The 21,224-nt window shown below is 42.5% G+C and overlaps 1 protein-coding gene across 4 annotated transcripts in view; it reads right to left on the bottom strand.

Annotated features, from left to right (window-relative positions):
- The window catches only part of trim9 (tripartite motif containing 9), a 119,387-nt gene that overhangs the window by 62,298 nt on the left and 35,865 nt on the right, over nt 1-21,224 (bottom strand). For 2 of the 4 annotated variants that reach the window (XM_071366807.1, XM_071366808.1), the window contains exons 2-4: nt 8,250-8,345; nt 3,116-3,172; nt 1,381-1,503 (exon numbers count right to left, since the gene is read on the bottom strand). In XM_071366807.1, the coding sequence (XP_071222908.1) occupies nt 1,381-1,503; nt 3,116-3,172; nt 8,250-8,345 (276 nt within the window). The remainder of the gene's footprint in view (nt 1-1,380; nt 1,504-3,115; nt 3,173-8,249; nt 8,346-21,224) is intronic. The other 2 variants (XM_071366809.1, XM_071366810.1) reach the window with 1 other exon arrangement.

Raw genomic sequence — 21,224 nt, 5'->3', positions numbered from 1 at the left:
ACTTGTGTGCTTTAACCATTTGTACATTGTTACAACACTGCATATATATAATATGACATTTGTAATGTCTTTATTGTTTTGAAACTTCTGTATGTGTAATGTTTACTGTTCATTTTTATTGTTTATTTGACTTTTGTATATTACCTACCTCATTTGCTTTGGCAATGTTAACACATGTTTCCCATGCCAATAAAGCCCCTTGAATTGAATTGAATTGAATTGAAAGACAGAGAGAGAAAGACAGAGAGAGAAAGACAGAGAGAGAGAGAGGAAGAGAGAGAGAGAGAGGAAGAGAAAGAGAGTAATGAAATCATAATGGGGGTTCCATTTGAGAAGTAGCCATTATGTTATTGAGGGCTTCACGCCTCCACACACTGCGTTCTGCACGTCGCTATGTCCTGGTTGTCATGGAGATGGTTGCTTCTGGTGTCACCGAACGATACTGTCTCAAGGACCAGAGGAGAGGAACAGGCTTGGTGTGTGTGTGAGAGGGAGAGGGAGAGGGAGAGAGAGGGAGAGAGAGCAGAGAGAGAGCAGAGAGAGGGAGAGGGAGAGAGAGCAGAGAGAGAGAGAGAGAGAGAGAGAGAGAGAGAGAGAGAGAGAGAGAGAGAGAGAGAGAGAGAGAGAGAGCGCGAGTGCAGAGAGAGGGAGAAGGAGACAGAGAGGGAGAGAGGGAGAGGGAGAGGGAGACGGAGAGGTAGAGGGAGAGGGACATTTGAAATGTCTTTATTCTTTAGGAACTTCTGTGAGTGTAATGTTTACTGTTCATTTTTATTGTTTATTTCACTTTTGTTTATTATCTACTTCACTTGCTTTGGCAATTTTAACATGTGTTTCCCAATAAAGCCCCATGAATTGAATTGAGAGAGACAGAGTGCATGTTCATTATGTATGTTGTGCAAATAAAGAATAAATAAAAAATAAATAAAGAATAAATACATGGATGCATAATTCTATCTGTTTGATATTCATGACTGCATTTTCCGGTCGGCAGGTTTGCCCGTGTCCTGAAAGAAGAAGGAAAACCACATAACGCTGGACGAAGTTTGTGGGTAACCTATGACCTTCCCAAGGAGCAGAAGTGATTACGTCAAGTGATCCAAGATGGTCCTGCATAGCAGCTCAGGGCTGCAGCCTGAGTCTCCACACTTGCACACGTTCTTGCACGGAGCCCAATGCTTACAACAATCGTATACTTTTAAATCTATGACGGGGAGTGTACAAGTGCACACTTTTGGAAAAGTGTGGAGAATTGGGACTCAGCCAAGATCACCTTCAACTTATGCATAACTCTGGCTATTTACTATTCATTCATTCCTTTATCATTGCTACCCCCGCAGGCAGGAAGTCCCCTGGGCTTGATCCAAAATGGTGGCTCACCTTCAGCTTGTGCTCATGCTCCTTGTTGACACGGGTCAGCAGCTGGGCCTTGCGTCGGTTTAGGGCGTCGATGAGGGCGTCACACTGCGCCACCAGACAGGCTTCGAACTCCACGCCGTTCTCCTGCAGGACAGACAGACAGTTAGACAGACAGATATAAAAAAAGATAGACAGATAAGCAGAGAGACAGACAGACAGCTGGGACACAAGGCAGTGTGGATTAGACTTTGATGAAACCATAAAAACAGGCATGAGGACTAATATGCATCATTCCTATGTAAAAAACAAACAGGCAAACTCACCAGACAGACAGAAAATGTGAGGCGGTATGTATCAACCGTCTCCTAGTAAGAGTACTGATTTAGGATCAGTTCTACCTTTTTTGTCACAATGAATAAGATTACATGGACAAGAGGTTAGCTGATCCTAGAGCAGCACACCTATTCCAAGACGCTTGATACATACGGCGCCTGATCACTGAAAAACATCAACAGAAGCACTGACAACATGGTAGAGATCCCGGTACACTGTGTCTCCATCATTGTGAATGTCATGCCAGACCAGAGGCAGACTGCCATGCTGACGACATTTAAATAGGAGTGGGGGAAAGATGTCAGACTACTGGGAAAGGAACAGTCATGGGGAAACACTATTGGTAGTCTTTGTAGACTATTTGAAGACTATTTGTAGTTTTTGGAGACTATATGAAAAACGATTTGTCATTTTTGGTGACTATTTGTCATTTTTGGAGACTAAATGAAGACTATTTGTAGTTTTTGAATACTATTTGTAGTTTTTGGAGACTAAATGAAGACTATTTGTAGTTTTTGGAGACTAAATGAAGACTATTTGTAGTTTTTGAAGACTATTTGTAGTTTTTGGAGACTAAATGAAGACTATTTGTAGTTTTTGGAGACTATATGAAAACTATTTGTAGTTTTTGGAGACTATTTAGAAGTTTTTGGAGACTATATGAAGACTATTTGTAGTTTTTGGAGACTATTTGTAGTTTTTGGAGACTATATGAAAAGTATTTGGAGTTTTTGGAGACTATTTTGTAGTTTTTGGAGACTATATGAAGACTTTTGTAGTTTTTGGAGACTATATGAAAAGTATTTGTAGTTTTTGGAGACTATTTGTAGTTTTTGGAGACTATATGAAAACTATTTGTAGTTTTTTAGAGACTATATGAAGACTATTTGTAGTTTTAGAGACTATATGAAGACTATTTGTAGTTTTTAGAGACTATATGAAGACTATTTGTAGTTTTAGAGACTATATGAAGACTATTTGTAGTTTTTAGAGACTATATGACGACTATTTGTAGTTTTAGAGACTATATGAAGACTATTTGTAGTTTTTGGAGACTATATGAAGACTATTTGTAGTTTTTAGAGACTATATGAAGACTATTTGTCGTTTTTAGAGACTATCTGAAGACTCTTTGTAAATACACTTAAAGTTAACCAGAACTTCTGTTGAACAGATGGAAGAAACAAGTGTAGTGAAACACGTTTTGAGATCTACTGCTTCCATCAAGGTGAGGTACCACCACCAGTTGAATACATGTTCTACGGTGTTCTACAGTGTTCTACGGTGTTCTACGGTGTTCTACGGTGTTCTACGGTGTTCCTCGGTGTTCCTCGGTGTGTATTATTATATAGTATTAACCTCAACTATGGCCACCCAACCCAAACCAATTCCAATTCTCTTCTCCACTCCTCCTCCTCCTCACCTTCAGTGTTCCCCACCCTGATGTCACGAGTAAGGGTCTCCCTGGACCATCAGTGGGCTGTGTGACAAGAAAAGGAGTCAGCTTGGACATCTGATCTAACTGATATAAATATAATGCTATGAGGACAGTCAAAATGGCCACCAGAAGGTCCACCAGTTATGACATCATTGACCTGAACGGGGACCAACGTTCTACTCATTCTAATTCTATAATCTCTTCCCACCCTGTTGTCGGGCCAGCAGCTTAACTCTGTATCATCCACTGTGTCACCATACTATATCTATCTGTATCAGTGTTACCATACTATATCTATCTGCATCAGTGTAACCATACTATATCCATCTGTATCATCCACTGTGTCACCATACTATATCTATCTGTATCAGCGTTACCATACTATATCTATCTGCATCTGAGTGTCACCATACTATATCTATCTGTATCAGTGTTACCATACTATATCTATCTGCATCAGTGTTACCATACTATATCTATCTGTATCAGAGTGTCACCGTACTATATATATCTGCATCAGAGTGTCACCATACTATATCTATCTGTATCAGAGTGTCACCATACTATATCTATCTGCATCAGAGTGTCACCATACTATATCTATCTGCATCAGAGTGTCACCATACTATATCTATCTGTATCAGAGTGTCACCATACTATATCTATCTGTATCAGTGTCACCATACTATATCTATCTGTATCAGAGTGTCACCATACTATATCTATCTGTATCAGAGTGTCACCATACTATATCTATCTGTATCAGAGTGTCACCATACTATATCTATCTGTATCAGTGTTACCATACTATATCTATCTGTATCAGTGTTACCATACTATATCTATCTGTATCAGAGTGTCACCATACTATATCTATCTGTATCAGTGTTACCATACTATATCTATCTGTATCAGTGTCACCATACTATATATATCTGTATCAGAGTGTCACCATACTATATCTATCTGTATCAGTGTTACCATACTATATCTATCTGTATCAGTGTCACCATACTATATCTATCTGCATCAGAGTGTCACCATACTATATCTATCTGCATCAGTGTTACCATACTATATCTATCTGTATCAGAGTGTCACCATACTATATCTATCTGCATCAGAGTGTCACCATACTATATCTATCTGCATCAGTGTTACCATACTATATCTATCTGTATCAGTGTTACCATACTATATCTATCTGTATCAGAGTGTCACCGTACTATATATATCTGCATCAGAGTGTCACCATACTATATCTATCTGTATCAGAGTGTCACCATACTATATCTATCTGTATCAGAGTGTCACCATACTATATCTATCTGCATCTGTGTCACCATACTATATCTATCTGTATCAGAGTGTCACCATACTATATCTATCTGTATCAGAGTGTCACCATACTATACCTATCTGTATCAGAGTGTCACCATACTATATCTATCTGTATCAGAGTGTCACCATACTATATCTATCTGTATCAGAGTGTCACCATACTATATCTATCTGTATCAGTGTCACCATACTATATCTATCTGTATCAGTGTTACCATACTATATCTATCTGTATCAGTGTTACCATACTATATCTATCTGTATCAGAGTGTCACCATACTATATCTATCTGTATCAGTGTTACCATACTATATCTATCTGTATCAGTGTCACCATACTATATCTATCTGCATCAGAGTGTCACCATACTATATCTATCTGCATCAGTGTTACCATACTATATCTATCTGTATCAGTGTTACCATACTATATCTATCTGTATCAGAGTGTCACCATACTATATCTATCTGCATCAGAGTGTCATCATACTATATATATCTGTATCAGTGTTACCATACTATATCTATCTGCATCAGAGTGTCATCATACTATATCTATCTGTATCAGTGTTACCATACTATATCTATCTGTATCAGTGTTACCATACTATATCTATCTGTATCAGTGTTACCATACTATATCTATCTGTATCAGTGTTACCATACTATATCTATCTGTATCAGAGTGTCACCATACTATATCTATCTGTATCAGTGTTACCATACTATATCTATCTGTATCAGAGTGTCACCGTACTATATCTATCTGTATCAGTGTTACCATACTATATCTATCTTTATCAGTGTTACCATACTATATCTATCTGTATCAGTGTTACCATACTATATCTATCTGTATCAGTGTTACCATACTATATCTATCTGCATCAGTGTTACCATACTATATCTATCTGCATCAGTGTTACCATACTATATCTATCTGTATCAGTGTTACCATACTATATCTATCTGCATCAGTGTTACCATACTATATATATCTGCATCAGTGTTACCATACTATATTTATCTGTATCAGAGTGTCACCGTACTATATCTATCTGTATCAGAGTGTTACCATACTATATCCATCTGTATCATCCAGAGTGTCACCATACTATATATATCTGTATCAGAGTGTTACCATACTATATATATCTGTATCAGTGTCACCATACTATATATATCTGTATCAGTGTCACCATACTATATATATCTGTATCAGTGTCACCATACTATATCTATCTGTATCAGTGTTACCATACTATATCTATCTGCATCACTGTCACCATACTATATATATCTGTATCAGTGTCACCATACTATATATATCTGTATCAGTGTCACCATACTATATATATCTGTATCAGTGTCACCATACTATATCTATCTGTATCAGTGTTACCATACTATATCTATCTGCATCAGTGTTACCATACTATATCTATCTGTATCAGAGTGTCACCGTACTATATCTATCTGTATCAGAGTGTCACCATAATATATCTATCTGTATCAGAGTGTCACCATACGATATCTATCTGCATCAGAGTGTCACCATACTATATCTATCTGTATCAGAGTGTCACCATACTATATCTATCTGTATCAGAGTGTCACCATACTATATCTATCTGCATCAGAGTGTCACCATACTATATCTATCTGCATCAGAGTGTCACCATACTATATCTATCTGTATCAGAGTGTCACCATACTATATCTATCTGCATCAGAGTGTCACCATACTATATCCATCTGTATCATCCAGAGTGTCACCATACTATATATATCTGTATCAGAGTGTCACCATACTATATCTATCTGTATCAGAGTGTCACCATACAATATCTATCTGCATCAGAGTGTCACCATACTATATCTATCTGTATCAGAGTGTCACCATACTATATCTATCTGTATCAGAGTGTCACCATACTATATCTATCTGCATCAGAGTGTCACCATACTATATCTATCTGCATCAGAGTGTCACCATACTATATCTATCTGTATCAGAGTGTCACCATACTATATCTATCTGCATCAGAGTGTCACCATACTATATCTATCTGCATCAGAGTGTCACCATACTATATCTATCTGTATCAGAGTGTCACCATACTATATCTATCTGTATCAGAGTGTCACCATACTATATATATCTGTATCAGAGTGTCACCATACTATATCTATCTGCATCTGAGTGTCACCATACTATATCTATCTGTATCAGAGTGTCACCATACTATATCTATCTGCATCAGAGTGTCACCATACTATATATATCTGTATCACCCAGAGTGTCACCATACTATATCTATCTGTATCAGAGTGTCACCATACTATATCTATCTGTATCAGAGTGTCACCATACTATATCTATCTGTATCAGAGTGTCACCATACTATATCTATCTGTATCAGAGTGTCACCATACTATATCTATCTGTATCACCCAGAGTGTCACCATACTATATCTATCTCTAGCAGTGTCACCATACTATATATATCTGTATCAGAGTGTCACCATACTATATCTATCTGTATCAGAGTGTCACCATACTATATCGATCTGCATCAGAGTGTCACCATACTATATCTATCTGCATCAGAGTGTCACCATACTATATCTATCTGTATCAGAGTGTCACCATACTATATCTATCTGCATCAGAGTGTCACCATACTATATCTATCTGCATCAGAGTGTCACCATACTATATCTATCTGTATCACCCAGAGTGTCACCATACTATATATATCTGTATCAGAGTGTTACCATACTATATCTATCTGTATCAGAGTGTCACCATACTATATCTATCTGCATCAGAGTGTCACCATACTATATCTATCTGTATCAGAGTGTCACCATACTATATCTATCTGTATCAGAGTGTCACCATACTATATCTATCTGCATCTGAGTGTCACCATACTATATCTATCTGTATCAGAGTGTCACCATACTATATCTATCTGCATCAGAGTGTCACCATACTATATCTATCTGCATAAGAGTGTCACCATACTATATCTATCTGTATCACCCAGAGTGTCACCATACTATATCTATCTGTATCAGAGTGTCACCATACTATATCTATCTGTATCAGAGTGTCACCATACTATATCTATCTGTATCAGAGTGTCACCATACTATATCTATCTGTATCAGAGTGTCACCATACTATATCTATCTGTATCAGAGTGTCACCATACTATATCTATCTGTATCACCCAGAGTGTCACCATACTATATCTATCTCTAGCAGTGTCACCATACTATATATATCTGCATCAGAGTGTCACCATACTATATCTATCTGTATCACCCAGAGTGTCACCATACTATATCTATCTGTATCAGAGTGTCACCATACTATATCTATCTGTATCAGAGTGTCACCATACTATATCTTCTAGCTACTGTTGCCGGGTGACTCTTGAGGCAAAGTTCACAGGTTAACTGCTCTGTACGTATCAGTAAGCTACAGTTCCTAAAGGATGACATGAGGGGAGGAGCTATGACTGGGTGAACGTGTAGGAGGGGTTTAGGACGGCATGTGGGAGGGGCTATGAGTGGCTATGGGAGTAGAGGGAGATGCTTGTAACGGCGAGAGGAGCGACTTGGACTGCGTCCCAAATGGCCCCCTATTCCCTATATAGGGCACTACTTTTGACCAGACTGATGGGCCCTGATGAAAGTAGTGCCCTTTATAGGGAATAGGGTGTCATTTGTGATGCACATTATGACAGTGTAGGCAGTACAGTGTGTACCTGGATGTGCTGCACCATGTTCCTCAGCTGAACCAGGAACTCTTTGGCTTCTGTAGCTCGGTCTGACAGGATGTTGAGGGCTTGGGACAGCTGGCCCTGAGGAGGAGAGGTCAGAGAGAAAACCATGGTCAGAGGACAGAGAGAAAACATGGTCAGAGAGAAAGCATGGTCAGAGGACAGAGAGAAAACATGGTCAGAGGACAGAGAGAGAAAACATGGTCAGAGGACAGAGAGAAAACATGGTCAGAGGACAGAGAGAAAACATGGTCAGAGGACAGAGAGAAAACATGGTTAGAGGACAGAGAGACAAACATGGTCAGAGGACAGAGAGACAAACATGATCAGAGGACAGAGAGAAAACATGGTCAGGGGAGAGAGAGAACATGGTCAGAGGAGAGATAGAACATGGTCAGGGGACAGAGAGAAAACATGGTCAGAGGACAGAGAGAAAACATGGTCAGAGGAGAGAGAGAACATGGTCAGGGGACAGAGAGAAAACATGGTCAGAGGACAGAGAGACAAACATGGTCAGAGGACGGAGAGAAAACATGGTCAGAGAAGAGAGAGAACATGGTCAGGGGAGAGAGAGAACATGGTCAGGGGACAGAGAGAAAACATGGTCAGAGGACAGAGAGAAAACATGGTCAGAGGAGAGAGAGAACATGGTCAGAGGAAAGAGAGAAAACATGGTCAGAGGAGAGATAGAACATGGTCAGGGGACAGAGAGAAAACATGGTCAGAGGACAGAGAGAAAACATGGTCAGAGGAGAGAGAGAACATGGTCAGGGGACAGAGAGAAAACATGGTCAGAGGACAGAGAGAAAACATGGTCAGAGGAGAGAGAGAACATGGTCAGAGGACAGAGAGAAAACATGGTCAGAGGAGAGATAGAACATGGTCAGGGGAGAGAGAGAACATGGTCAGGGGACAGAGAGAAAACATGGTCAGAGGACAGAGAGAAAACATGGTCAGAGGAGAGAGAGAACATGGTCAGAGGACAGAGAGAAAACATGGTCAGAGAAGAGAGAGAACATGGTCAGGGGAGAGAGAGAACATGGTCAGGGGACAGAGAGAAAACATGGTCAGAGGACAGAGAGAAAACATGGTCAGAGGAGAGAGAGAACATGGTCAGAGGAAAGAGAGAAAACATGGTCAGAGGAGAGATAGAACATGGTCAGGGGACAGAGAGAAAACATGGTCAGAGGACAGAGAGAAAACATGGTCAGAGGAGAGAGAGAACATGGTCAGGGGACAGAGAGAAAACATGGTCAGAGGACAGAGAGAAAACATGGTCAGAGGAGAGAGAGAACATGGTCAGAGGACAGAGAGAAAACATGGTCAGAGGAGAGATAGAACATGGTCAGGGGAGAGAGAGAACATGGTCAGGGGACAGAGAGAAAACATGGTCAGAGGACAGAGAGAAAACATGGTCAGAGGAGAGAGAGAACATGGTCAGAGGACAGAGAGAAAACATGGTCAGAGGACAGAGAGAAAACATGGTCAGAGGAGAGATAGAACATGGTCAGGGGACAGAGGGAAAACATGGTCAGAGGACAGAGAGAAAACATGGTCAGAGGAGAGAGAGAACATGGTCAGGGGACAGAGAGAAAACATGGTCAGAGGACAGAGAGAGAAAACAGGGTCAGAGGACAGAGAGAAAACATGGTCAGAGGACAGAGAGAAAACATGGTCAGAGGACAGAGAGAAAACATGGTTAGAGGAGAGAGAGAACATGGTCAGGGGACAGAGAGAAAACATGGTCAGAGGACAGAGAGACAAACATGGTCAGAGGACGGAGAGAAAACATGGTCAGAGAAGAGAGAGAACATGGTCAGGGGACAAAGAGACAAACATGGTCAGAGGACAGAGAGACAAACATGATCAGAGGACAGAGAGAAAACATGGTCAGGGGAGAGAGAGAACATGGTCAGGGGACAGAGAGAAAACATGGTCAGAGGACAGAGAGAAAACATGGTCAGAGGAGAGAGAGAACATGGTCAGGGGACAGAGAGAAAACATGGTCAGAGGACAGAGAGAAAACATGGTCAGAGGAGAGACTGAACATGGTCAGGGGACAGAGAGAAAACATGGTCAGAGGACAGAGAGACAAACATGGTCAGAGGACGGAGAGAAAACATGGTCAGGGGACAGAGAGAAAACATGGTCAGGGGACAGAGAGACAAACATGGTCAGAGGACAGAGAGACAAACATGGTCAGAGGAGAGAGAGAACATGGTCAGAGGACAGAGAGAAAACATGATCAGAGGACAGAGAGAAAACATGGTCAGAGGAGAGAGAGAACATGGTCAGGGGACAGAGAGAAAGGATGGTCAGAGGACAGAGAGAGAAAACAGGGTCAGAGGACAGAGAGAAAACATTGTCAGAGGACAGAGAGAAAACATGGTCAGAGGAGAGAGAGAACATGGTCAGGGGACAGAGAGAAAACATGGTCAGAGGACAGAGAGACAAACATGGTCAGAGGACGGCGAGAAAACATGGTCAGAGGACAGAGAGAAAACATGGTCAGAGGAGAGAGAGAACATGGTCAGGGGACAGAGAGACAAACATGGTCAGAGGACAGAGAGACAAACATGATCAGAGGACAGAGAGAAAACATGGTCAGGGGAGAGAGAAAACATGGTCAGGGGACAGAGAGAACATGGTCAGAGGACAGAGAGAAAACATGGTCAGAGGAGAGAGAGAACATGGTCAGGGGACAGAGAGAAAACATGGTCAGAGGACAGAGAGAAAACATGGTCAGAGGAGAGAGAGAACATGGTCAGGGGACAGAGAGAAAACATGGTCAGAGGACAGAGAGACAAACATGGTCAGAGGACGGAGAGAAAACATGGTCAGGGGACAGAGAGAAAACATGGTCAGAGGACAGAGAGACAAACATGGTCAGAGGACAGAGAGACAAACATGGTCAGAGGAGAGAGAGAACATGGTCAGAGGACAGAGAGAAAACGTGGTCAGAGGACAGAGAGAACATGGTCAGGGGACAGAGAGAAAACATGGTCAGAGGACAGAGAGACAACATGGTCAGAGGAGAGAGAGAACATGGTCAGGGGACAGAGAGAAAACATGGTCAGAGGACAGAGAGACAACATAGTCAGAGGAGAGAGAGAACATGGTCAGGGGACAGAGAGAAAACATGGTCAGAGGACAGAGAGACAAACATGGTCAGGGGACAGAGAGACAAACATGGTCAGAGGACAGAGAGAAAACATGGTCAGAGGAGAGAGAGAACATGGTCAGAGGACAGAGAGAAAACATGGTCAGAGGACAGAGAGAAAACATGGTCAGAGGACAGAGAGAAAACATGGTCAGAGGACAGAGAGACAACATGGTCAGAGGAGAGAGAGAACATGGTCAGGGGACAGAGAAAAAACATGGTCAGAGGACAGAGAGAAAACATGGTCAGAGGAGAGAGAGAACATGGTCAGGGGACAGAGAGAAAACATGGTCAGAGGACAGAGAGACAAACATGGTCAGAGGACAGAGAGAGAGAACATGGTCAGAGGACAGAGAGAAAACAGGGTCAGAGGACGGAGAGAAAACATGGTCAGTATTGGACACATCCATATCCACTGGTAGAAAAAGTACCCATAGTCATACTTTAAAAGTAAAGATACCTCAATAGAAAATGACTCAAGTAAAAGTGAAAGTCACCCAGTAAAATACTACTTGAGTAAAAGTCTAAAAGTATTTTGTTTTAAATATACTTAAGTATCAAAAGTAAAAGTATGAATAATTGAAAATTCCTTATATTAAGCAAACTAGACGGCACCATTTTCTTGTTTAATTTTTTTTTGATGGATAGCCAGGGGCACACATTCCAACACTCAGACATCATTTACAAATGAAGCATGTGTGTTTAGTGAGACCGCCAGATCAGAGGCAGTAGGGATGACCAGGGATGTTCTCTGTTTAGTGAGTCCTCCAGATCAGAGGCAGTAGGGATGACCAGGGTTGTTCTCTTGATAAGTGTGTGAATTGGATCATTTTCTGTTCTGCTATGGAGTAAAAAGTACATTATTTTCTTTAGGAAACAGGGATACCTAGTCAGTTGTACAACTGAATGTATTCAACTGAAATGTGTCTTCCTCATTTAACCCCTCTGAATCAGACAGGTGCGGCGGGCTGCCTTAATCAACATCCACGTCTCCGGCGCCCGGGGAACAGTGGGCTAACTGCCTTGCTCAGGGGAACAGTGGGCTAACTGCCTTGCTCAGGGGAACAGTGGGCTAACTGCCTTGTTCAGGGGAACAGTGGGCTAACTGCCTTGCTCAGGGGAACAGTGGGCTAACTGCCTTGCTCAGGGGAACAGTGGGTTAACTGCCTTGCTCAGGGGAACAGTGGGCTAACTGCCTTGCTCAGGGGAACAGTGGGCTAACTGCCTTGCTCAGGGGAACAGTGGGCTAACTGCCTTGCTCAGGGGAACAGTGGGTTAACTGCCTTGCTCAGGGGAACAGTGGGTTAACTGCCTTGCTCAGGGGAACAGTGGGCTAACTGCCTTGCTCAGGGGAACAGTGGGTTAACTGCCTTGCTCAGGGGAACAGTGGGTTAACTGCCTTGCTCAGGGGAACAGTGGGCTAACTGCCTTGCTCAGGGGAACAGTGGGCTAACTGCCTTGCTCAGGGGAACAGTGGGCTAACTGCCTTGCTCAGGGGAACAGTGGGTTAACTGCCTTGCTCAGGGGAACAGTGGGTTAACTGCCTTGCTCAGGGGAACAGTGGGCTAACTGCCTTGCTCAGGGGAACAGTGGGTTAACTGCCTTGCTCAGGGGAACAGTGGGCTAACTGCCTTGCTCAGGGGAACAGTGGGCTAACTGCCTTGCTCAGGGGAACAGTGGGCTAACTGCCTTGCTCAGGGGAACAGTGGGCTAACTGCCTTGCTCAGGGGAACAGTGGGTTAACTGCCTTGCTAAGGGGAACAGTGGGTTAACTGCCTTGCTCAGGGGAACAGTGGGCTAACTGCCTTGCTCAGGGGAACAGTGGGCTAACTGCCTTGCTAAGGGGAACAGTGGGTTAACTGCCTTGCTCAGGGGAACAGTGGGCTAACTGCCTTGCTCAGGGGAACAGTGGGCTAACTGCCTTGCTCAGGGGAACAGTGGGTTAACTGCCTTGTTCAGGGGAACAGTGGGCTAACTGCCTTGCTCAGGGGAACAGTGGGCTAACTGCCTTGCTCAGGGGAACAGTGGGCTAACTGCCTTGCTCAGGGGAACAGTGGGCTAACTGCCTTGTTCAGGGGAACAGTGGGTTAACTGCCTTGCTAAGGGGAACAGTGGGTTAACAGCCTTGTTCAGGGGAACAGTGGGTTAACTGCCTTGCTCAGGGGAACAGTGGGTTAACTGCCTTGCTCAGGGGAACAGTGGGTTAACTGCCTTGCTCAGGGGAACAGTGGGTTAACTGCCTTGTTCAGGGGAACAGTGGGTTAACTGCCTGGTTCAGGGGAACAGTGGGTTAACTGCCTTGCTCAGGGGAACAGTGGGTTAACTGCCTTGTTCAGGGGAACAGTGGGTTAACTGCCTTGCTCAGGGGAACAGTGGGCTAACTGCCTTGCTCAGGGGAACAGTGGGCTAACTGCCTTGCTCAGGGGAACAGTGGGCTAACTGCCTTGCTCAGGGGAACAGTGGGTTAACTGCCTTGCTCAGGGGAACAGTGGGCTAACTGCCTTGCTCAGGGGAACAGTGGGCTAACTGCCTTGCTCAGGGGAACAGTGGGTTAACTGCCTTGCTCAGGGGCAGAACAACAGATTTTGACCTTGTCAGCTTGGGGATTCGATCCAGCAACCTTTACGGGTTATTGGCAAAACGCTCCTACCTGCCAGGCTACCGAATGTAGTGAAGTAAAAAGTAAAAGTTGTCAAAAATATATATAGTAAAGTACAGATACCCCCCAAAACTACTTAAATAGTACTTTTACCTACGTACTTTACACCACTGTTCATATCTCTCTTTCGAAATTCAATATTAATTTTAGGGCTTTATTGGCATGTGAAACATATGTTTACATTGCCAAAGCAAGTTAAATAGATTATAAACAAAAGTGATATATATATATATATTTTTTTAAATTAACAGTAAACATTACACTCACAAAAGTTCCAAAAGAATAAAGACAATTCAAATTCAGTCATATTATGTGCAAATAGTTATAGTACAAAAGGGAAAATAAATAAACATAAATATAGGTTGTATTTACAATGGTGTTTGTTCTTCACTGGTTGCAGTTTTCTTGTGGCAAAGGTCCGAAGATATTACTGATTTGACGGCACACTGTGGTATTTCACCCAGTAGATATGGGAGTTTATCAAAATTGGGTTTGTTTTTCGAATTCTTTGTGGGTCTGTGTAATCTGAGGGAAATATGTGTCTCTAATATGGTCATACATTTGGCAGGAGGTTAGGAAGTGCAGCTCAGTTTCCACCTCATTTTGTGGGCAGTGTGCACATAGCCTGTCTTCTCTTGAGAGCCATGTCTGCCTACGGCGGCCTTTCTCAATAGCAAGGCTGTGCTCACTGAGTCTGTACATAGTCAATGCTTTCCTTACGTTTGGGTCAGTCACAGTGGTCAGGTATTCTGCAACTGTGTACTCTCTGTTTAGGGCCAAATAGCATTCTAGTTTGCTCAGTTCTTTTGTTAATTCTTTCCAGTGTGTCAAGTAATTATCTTTTTGTTTTCTCATGATTTGGTTGGGTCTAATTGTGTTGCTGTCTTGGGGCTCTGTGGGGTGTGTTTGTGTTTGTGAACAGAGCCCCAGGACCAGCTTGCTTAGGGGACTCTTCTCCAGGTTCATCTCTCTGTAGGTGATGGCTTTGTTAAGGAAGATTTGGGAATCACTTCCTTTTAGGTGGTTGTTTTCTGGATTTTGATAATTTAGCGGGTATCTATCTATCTATCTATCTATCTATCTATCTATCTATCTATCTCTCTATCTATCTATCAGTCAATCAAAAGGACATCATTAAGATTAGTCACATGGAGTCTGTGTCTACTCTCCATAGAGGAGGAGTTGAATGATTGTTGTTCCTGTCTCTTTACCACCCTGGGGACAGAGAGGGCTGAGCTCAGTGCCCTCTACACTCTTCCTGATGTGTTCCATATCCTGACATAACAGGAAACGCCTCTGCTTTAGCTGACACACAGACCTCCTTGTTTGGATAACGGGGGTCGGGGTGGGGGGGGGGGGGTCGAGTCCATAAAAGTGGGGCTGTGTGAACAGAGGGGTTGATGGAGTGAGGGGTAGCAGCCTATACACACACACACACACACACACACACACACACACACACACACACACACACACACACACACACACACACACACACACACACACACACACACACACACACACACACACACACACACACACACACACACACACACACACACACACACCTAACACCAACCCTGGGAAAGTTTTGCGGTTGAGTGAACTGACCGGAGATCAGCCAAGTGGAGACATAGCTAGTTATCTTTCAGGAGGACTGATGTGGAATAGACAGGGTGACTCTGCTTCAACCAGCCAGAACACAATCCTCCATGCGTCTACCTCTAGTCTAGGATCAAATCAAATCAAGGTGTTACTACAGACCCGGATTCATTCCCAGGCTGTGCCACAACCGGCCTTGGCAGGGAGTCCCATAGGACGGCGCACAATTGGCCCAGCGGATGCCAAAATATTTTTTGAGGACTTGGTATGTTGTGGGTCTCCACTGTTTTGTGGTCTTCACTCCTGTTGTGTGTTAACTCGTGTGTTCTTCTCTTGAGGTCACTTTTCCAAAGGCTTTTCCCGACATGACTTATGGTCAAATTCTGATAAAATATACAGTACCAGTCAAAAGTTTGGACACACCTTCTCATTCCAGGGTTTTTCTTTATTTTTTACTATTTTCTACATTGTAGAATAATAGTGAAGACATCAAAACTATGAAATAACACATATGGAATCATGTAGTTACCAAAGAAGTGTTAAACAAATCAAAACATATTTATATTTGAGATTCTTCAAAGTAGCCACCCTTTGCCCTCTGCCTGTGACATTCTACACATGACTAACAGGAAGGAGGAGAATGGTTACTGTCTCAACGCTCTAACCAATAGGCTCCCTGCTGCCGTTCGTACAGGCTCTAATGCCGTTCTACACATGGCTAAACAGGAAAGAGGAGGAGAAACATCGCAGCGCCGTGCTGATGATGATACGTTTGTATATATTCTCGTTATTCCCGTAGAATAGAAAACAAAGGGAATTATGTCACGCTTACCGGATGAGGTTAAATGAGCATTCCGACAAGCCTTCCTGATTGAACGTTCATAAACTACATCGTCCTATGTAGGGAATAGGCTGTCATTTGGGACAAAGGTCATCCCTAGTCTAGGCATCTCATGTGAACCAAACCGACCAACGGGAATAGAGAGATGACCTTTGACCCTCGGGTTTTGGGAAACCATGACAGCTGCTGCTAACACGACCCCAATGCACCATGGGACGGTGGCGACAGCTGAGCAAAGAGAGAGAGAGAGAGAGAGAGAGAGAGAGAGAGAGAGAGAGAGAGAGAGAGAGAGAGAGAGAGAGAGAGAGAGAGAGAGAGACGGAGAGAGAGAGAGAGAGAGAGAGAGAGAGAGAGAGAGAGAGAGAGACAGAGACAGAGACAGAGAGAGAGAGAGAGAGAGAGAGAGAGAGAGAGAGAGAGAGAGACGGAGAGAGAGAGACGGAGAGAGAGAGACGGAGAGAGAGAGACGGAGAGACAGAGAGAGAGACAGAGAGAGAGAGAGAGACGGAGAGAGAGAGAGAGAGAGAGAGAGAGATGGAGAGAGAGAGAGAGAGATAGAGAGAGAGAGAGAGAGAGATGGAGAGAGAGAGAGAGAGAGACAGAGAGAGAGAGAGAGAGACGTCGCTTTAAACCGCAGCCCGACCTCTCCACCCAGGAACAGCAGAGCAATCTCCACCCTGCCGAGATCACCGAGACAACATCCCGGACCAGCACCCTGGACCCCCCAGCCACGACCACAGCACCACCAACCTCAATGCCCACCACAGCCAGCGCAGCACAGACCACCCCAGCCCAGCTTCAGAGCCACCCAGACGAGGCCTCCCACCCCCCTGCCCCCCACCGCAGACCCACACCTGGAGGAGCCACAGCCCAGCAGGCAGAGCTACGCACAGGCTGTGAGAGGAGCAACTGGCCCAGCCCCCACCAACCAAATGAGTGACATCAAACAAATGCTGAGTCTACTATGCTCACATGTGATGGGCCGAGGGTCATGGTAAGATGAGCACATGAACTCCACCATTCTCACACTACATCCACCCAAGTGGCATGACACAAATTCTATCTTAAATTATAAACAAATCACATTTGCAAAATAAGAGTTTACTTTAATTGAAAAGTCCTATTTTAATGGTTCTTCTTGGATTGTGAGTGTTTGTCTCATTTTGAAAGGTAAAGAAAAGAAAAGAAAAAAAGTGATGAAGTCTTTTTACGTTGCATGTTGGAATTTACAAGGATTGAAGTCCTCTGCTTTTGGGCTAAAGAGCAGAAACCCAGACTTCTTGAAAGAAATTGATGATGTTGATATTGTAGTACTACAGGAAACATGGTGCAGAGGTGATGTTTCCACTGGCTGTCCACTAGGTTATAGGGAGATAATCATACCATCCACTAAATTAAAAGGAATCAAACAGGGCAGAGACTCAGGGGGAATGCTAATATGGTATAAATCTGAACTAATTAATTCAATCGAATTGATCAAAACAGGAGAATTCTTTATCTGGTTAAAAATAAACAAGGAGGCTATCTTGACAGATAAAAACGTCTTCCTCTGTGCCACATACATTCCCCCCTCAGAGTCACCCTACTTCAATGAAGAGAGTTTCTCCATTCTAGAGGGGGAGATTAGTCACTTTCAGGCCCAAGGCAACGTACTGGTCTGTGGAGACCTGAATGCTAGAACAGCAGAAGAACAAGACACTATTAACAGTCATGGGGATAAACACCTACCAGGAAGCAACAACCTTTCCCTCCCCACATACCCCCACAGAAACAACTATGACAAAGTGAAAAACAAAAACGGAGTACAGCTCCTGAGGCTCTGTCGAACACTGGGTCTGTACATAGTCAATGGCAGGCTGAGAGGAGACTCTTTTGGTAGGTACACCTACAGCTCATCTCTTGGCAGCAGCACTGTAGACTACTTCCTCACCGACCTAAACCCAGAGTCTCTCAGAGCCTTCACAGTCAGCCCACTAACACCTCTCTCAGACCACAGTAAAATCACAGTGTATCTGAGAAGAGCAGAACCCAACCATGAAGCATCACGGCCCAATAAATTACATGGTACTAAACAAGCCTATAGATGGAGTGCAAACAGTACAGACATCTACCAAAAAGCAATTAGTAGCCAAAAAATACAATCTCTCCTGGACAACTTTTTAGCCTTAACGTTCTCCTTCAGCAATGAAGGTGTAAATTTGGCCGTTAGGAACATAAACTTTATATTTTACAAATTAGCCTCCTTGGCTAATCTAAAGAAGCATAAGAGCAAACCAAAAATAACAGATAATGAAAAATGGTTTGATAATGATTGCAAAAATCTAAGAAAGTCATTGAGAAATATATCTAATCAAAAACACAGAGAACCAGACAACAAAAATATACGCCTTCAATATGGGGAAACACTGAAGCAATACAAACGCACCCTAAGAACAAAAAAGGAACAGCACATTAGAAATCAGCTGGATGGAATTGAGGAATCCATAGAATCAAACCACTTCTGGGAGAATTGGAATAAATTAAACAAACCTCATCATGAAGAATTGGCTATCCAAAATGGGGATATGTGGAGAAATCACTTTGCAAACCTCTACAGCAATATAACAAAGAGCCCAGAACAAAAAGATATACAAGAAAAATTACAAATCCTTGAATTAGCAGTCAAAGACTATCAGAATCCTGTGGATACCCCAATTACAGAAGAAGAATTATTGGAAAAACTATGCAATCTCCAACCCAAAAAGGCCTGTGGTGCTGATGGTATTTTAAATGAAATGATCAAATATACAGACCACAAATTCAAATTGGCTATACTCAAACTCTTCAACATTATCCTCACTGCAGGTATTTTCCCCGATATTTGGAACCAGGGATTGATCACACCAATCTATAAAAATGGAGACAAATTTGACCCAAATAATTACAGAGGAATTTGCGTTAACAGCAACTTGGGGAAAATTCTCTGCAGTATTATAAATAGCAGACTACATCATTTCCTTGACGAACACAACGTCCTGAGCAGAAGCCAGATTGGATTTCTAAAAAATTATCGTACAACAGACCACATTTACACCCTCCACACTCTAATTGATAAACAAGTTAACCAAAACAAAGGCAAAATCTACTCGTGTTTTGTAGATTTCAAGAAAGCATTTGATTCAATTTGGCACGAAGGTCTTTTTTATAAACTAATAGAAAGTGGTATTGGAGGGAAAACATATGATTTTATTAAATCAATGTACACTAAAAACAAATGTGCGGTTAAAATTGGCAACAAGCAAACAGACTTCTTCTCTCAGGGGCGTGGAGTGAAACAGGACTGCCCAATAAGTCCAACATTATTTAACATCTACATTAATGAATTGGCAAAAATATTAGAAGAATCGGCAGCACCTGGTATCACCCTACACAACACTGAAATCAAGTGTCTGCTGTACGCAGATGACCTGGTGCTGCTGTCTCCCACTAAAGAGGGGTTACAGCAGCACCTAGATCGTCTTCACAGGTTCTGTCAGACCTGGGCTCTGACCGTTAACCTAAAAAAAACAAATATAATGATATTCCAAAAAAGGTCGGGAAATAAGGATGACAAATATAAATTCTATTTGGACACAGTTCTATTAGAACACACCAAAAACTACACATATCTAGGACTAAATATCAGCAACACAGGTAGCTTTCACATGGCTGTGAATGAGCTGAGAGACAAAGCAAGAAGAGCATTCTATGCCATTAAAAGGAACATCAAAATTGAAATTCCAATTAGAATCTGGCTCAAAATTTTTCAATCAGTTATAGAACCAATTGCTCTATATGGTAGTGAAGTATGGGGTCCACTCTCTAATAATGAATTTACCAAATGGGACAAACATCCAATTGAAATATTGCATGCAGAGTTTTGCAAGACTGTTTTGCAAGTACAAAGAAAAACTCCAAATAACGCATGTAGGGCAGAATTGGGCCAATACCCCCTCCTCATTCGAATAGAAAAAAGAGCCATCAAATTTTACAACCATCTAAAAACAAGTGACCCCAAAACATTCCATCACACAGCTCTACAATGTCAAGAGATGAAACCAGAGAAGAGTCCCCTCAGCCAGCTGGTTCTGAGGCTCAGTTCACCAACCCAAACCAACCCCATAGAGCCTCGGGACAGCCCTCAGAAAATCTGGCCCAACCAAATCATCACAAAACAAAAAGAAAAATATATAACCTATTGGAAAGACACCACAAAAAATCAAAGTAAACTTCAATGCTATTTATCTCTAAACAGACAGTACATGGTGGCAGACTATCTGACCACTGTGACTGATAGAAAACTGAGGAAAACATTGACTAGGTACAGACTCAGTGAGCACAGTCTGGCTATAGAGACCGGTCGTCACAGACAAACCTGGCTGCCCAGAGAGGACAGGCTGTGCTCACTCTGCTCCAGGGGAGAGGTAGAGACAGAGGTGCATTTCCTACTACACTGTGACAAATACTCAGACCTAAGAGCATATTTCTTTCCCAAAATTATAACTCAATACAAAGAATTTGAAACTATAAAAGATGAAGAAAAAATCAAATATTTATTGGGTGAAAAGCCAAAATGTGCAGTTTTGGCAGCCAAATATGTGTCCTCCTGCCACAACCTGAGGGACAGCCAGTGAAAAATGCAAAGTAATGTTGATAATATTTCCCATTTAGCTTAGTTTT

Source organism: Salvelinus alpinus, chromosome 25 (assembly GCF_045679555.1).
Source record: "Salvelinus alpinus chromosome 25, SLU_Salpinus.1, whole genome shotgun sequence".
NCBI lineage: Eukaryota > Metazoa > Chordata > Actinopteri > Salmoniformes > Salmonidae > Salvelinus > Salvelinus alpinus.
This window is presented reverse-complemented; position numbering and strand designations above follow the sequence as displayed.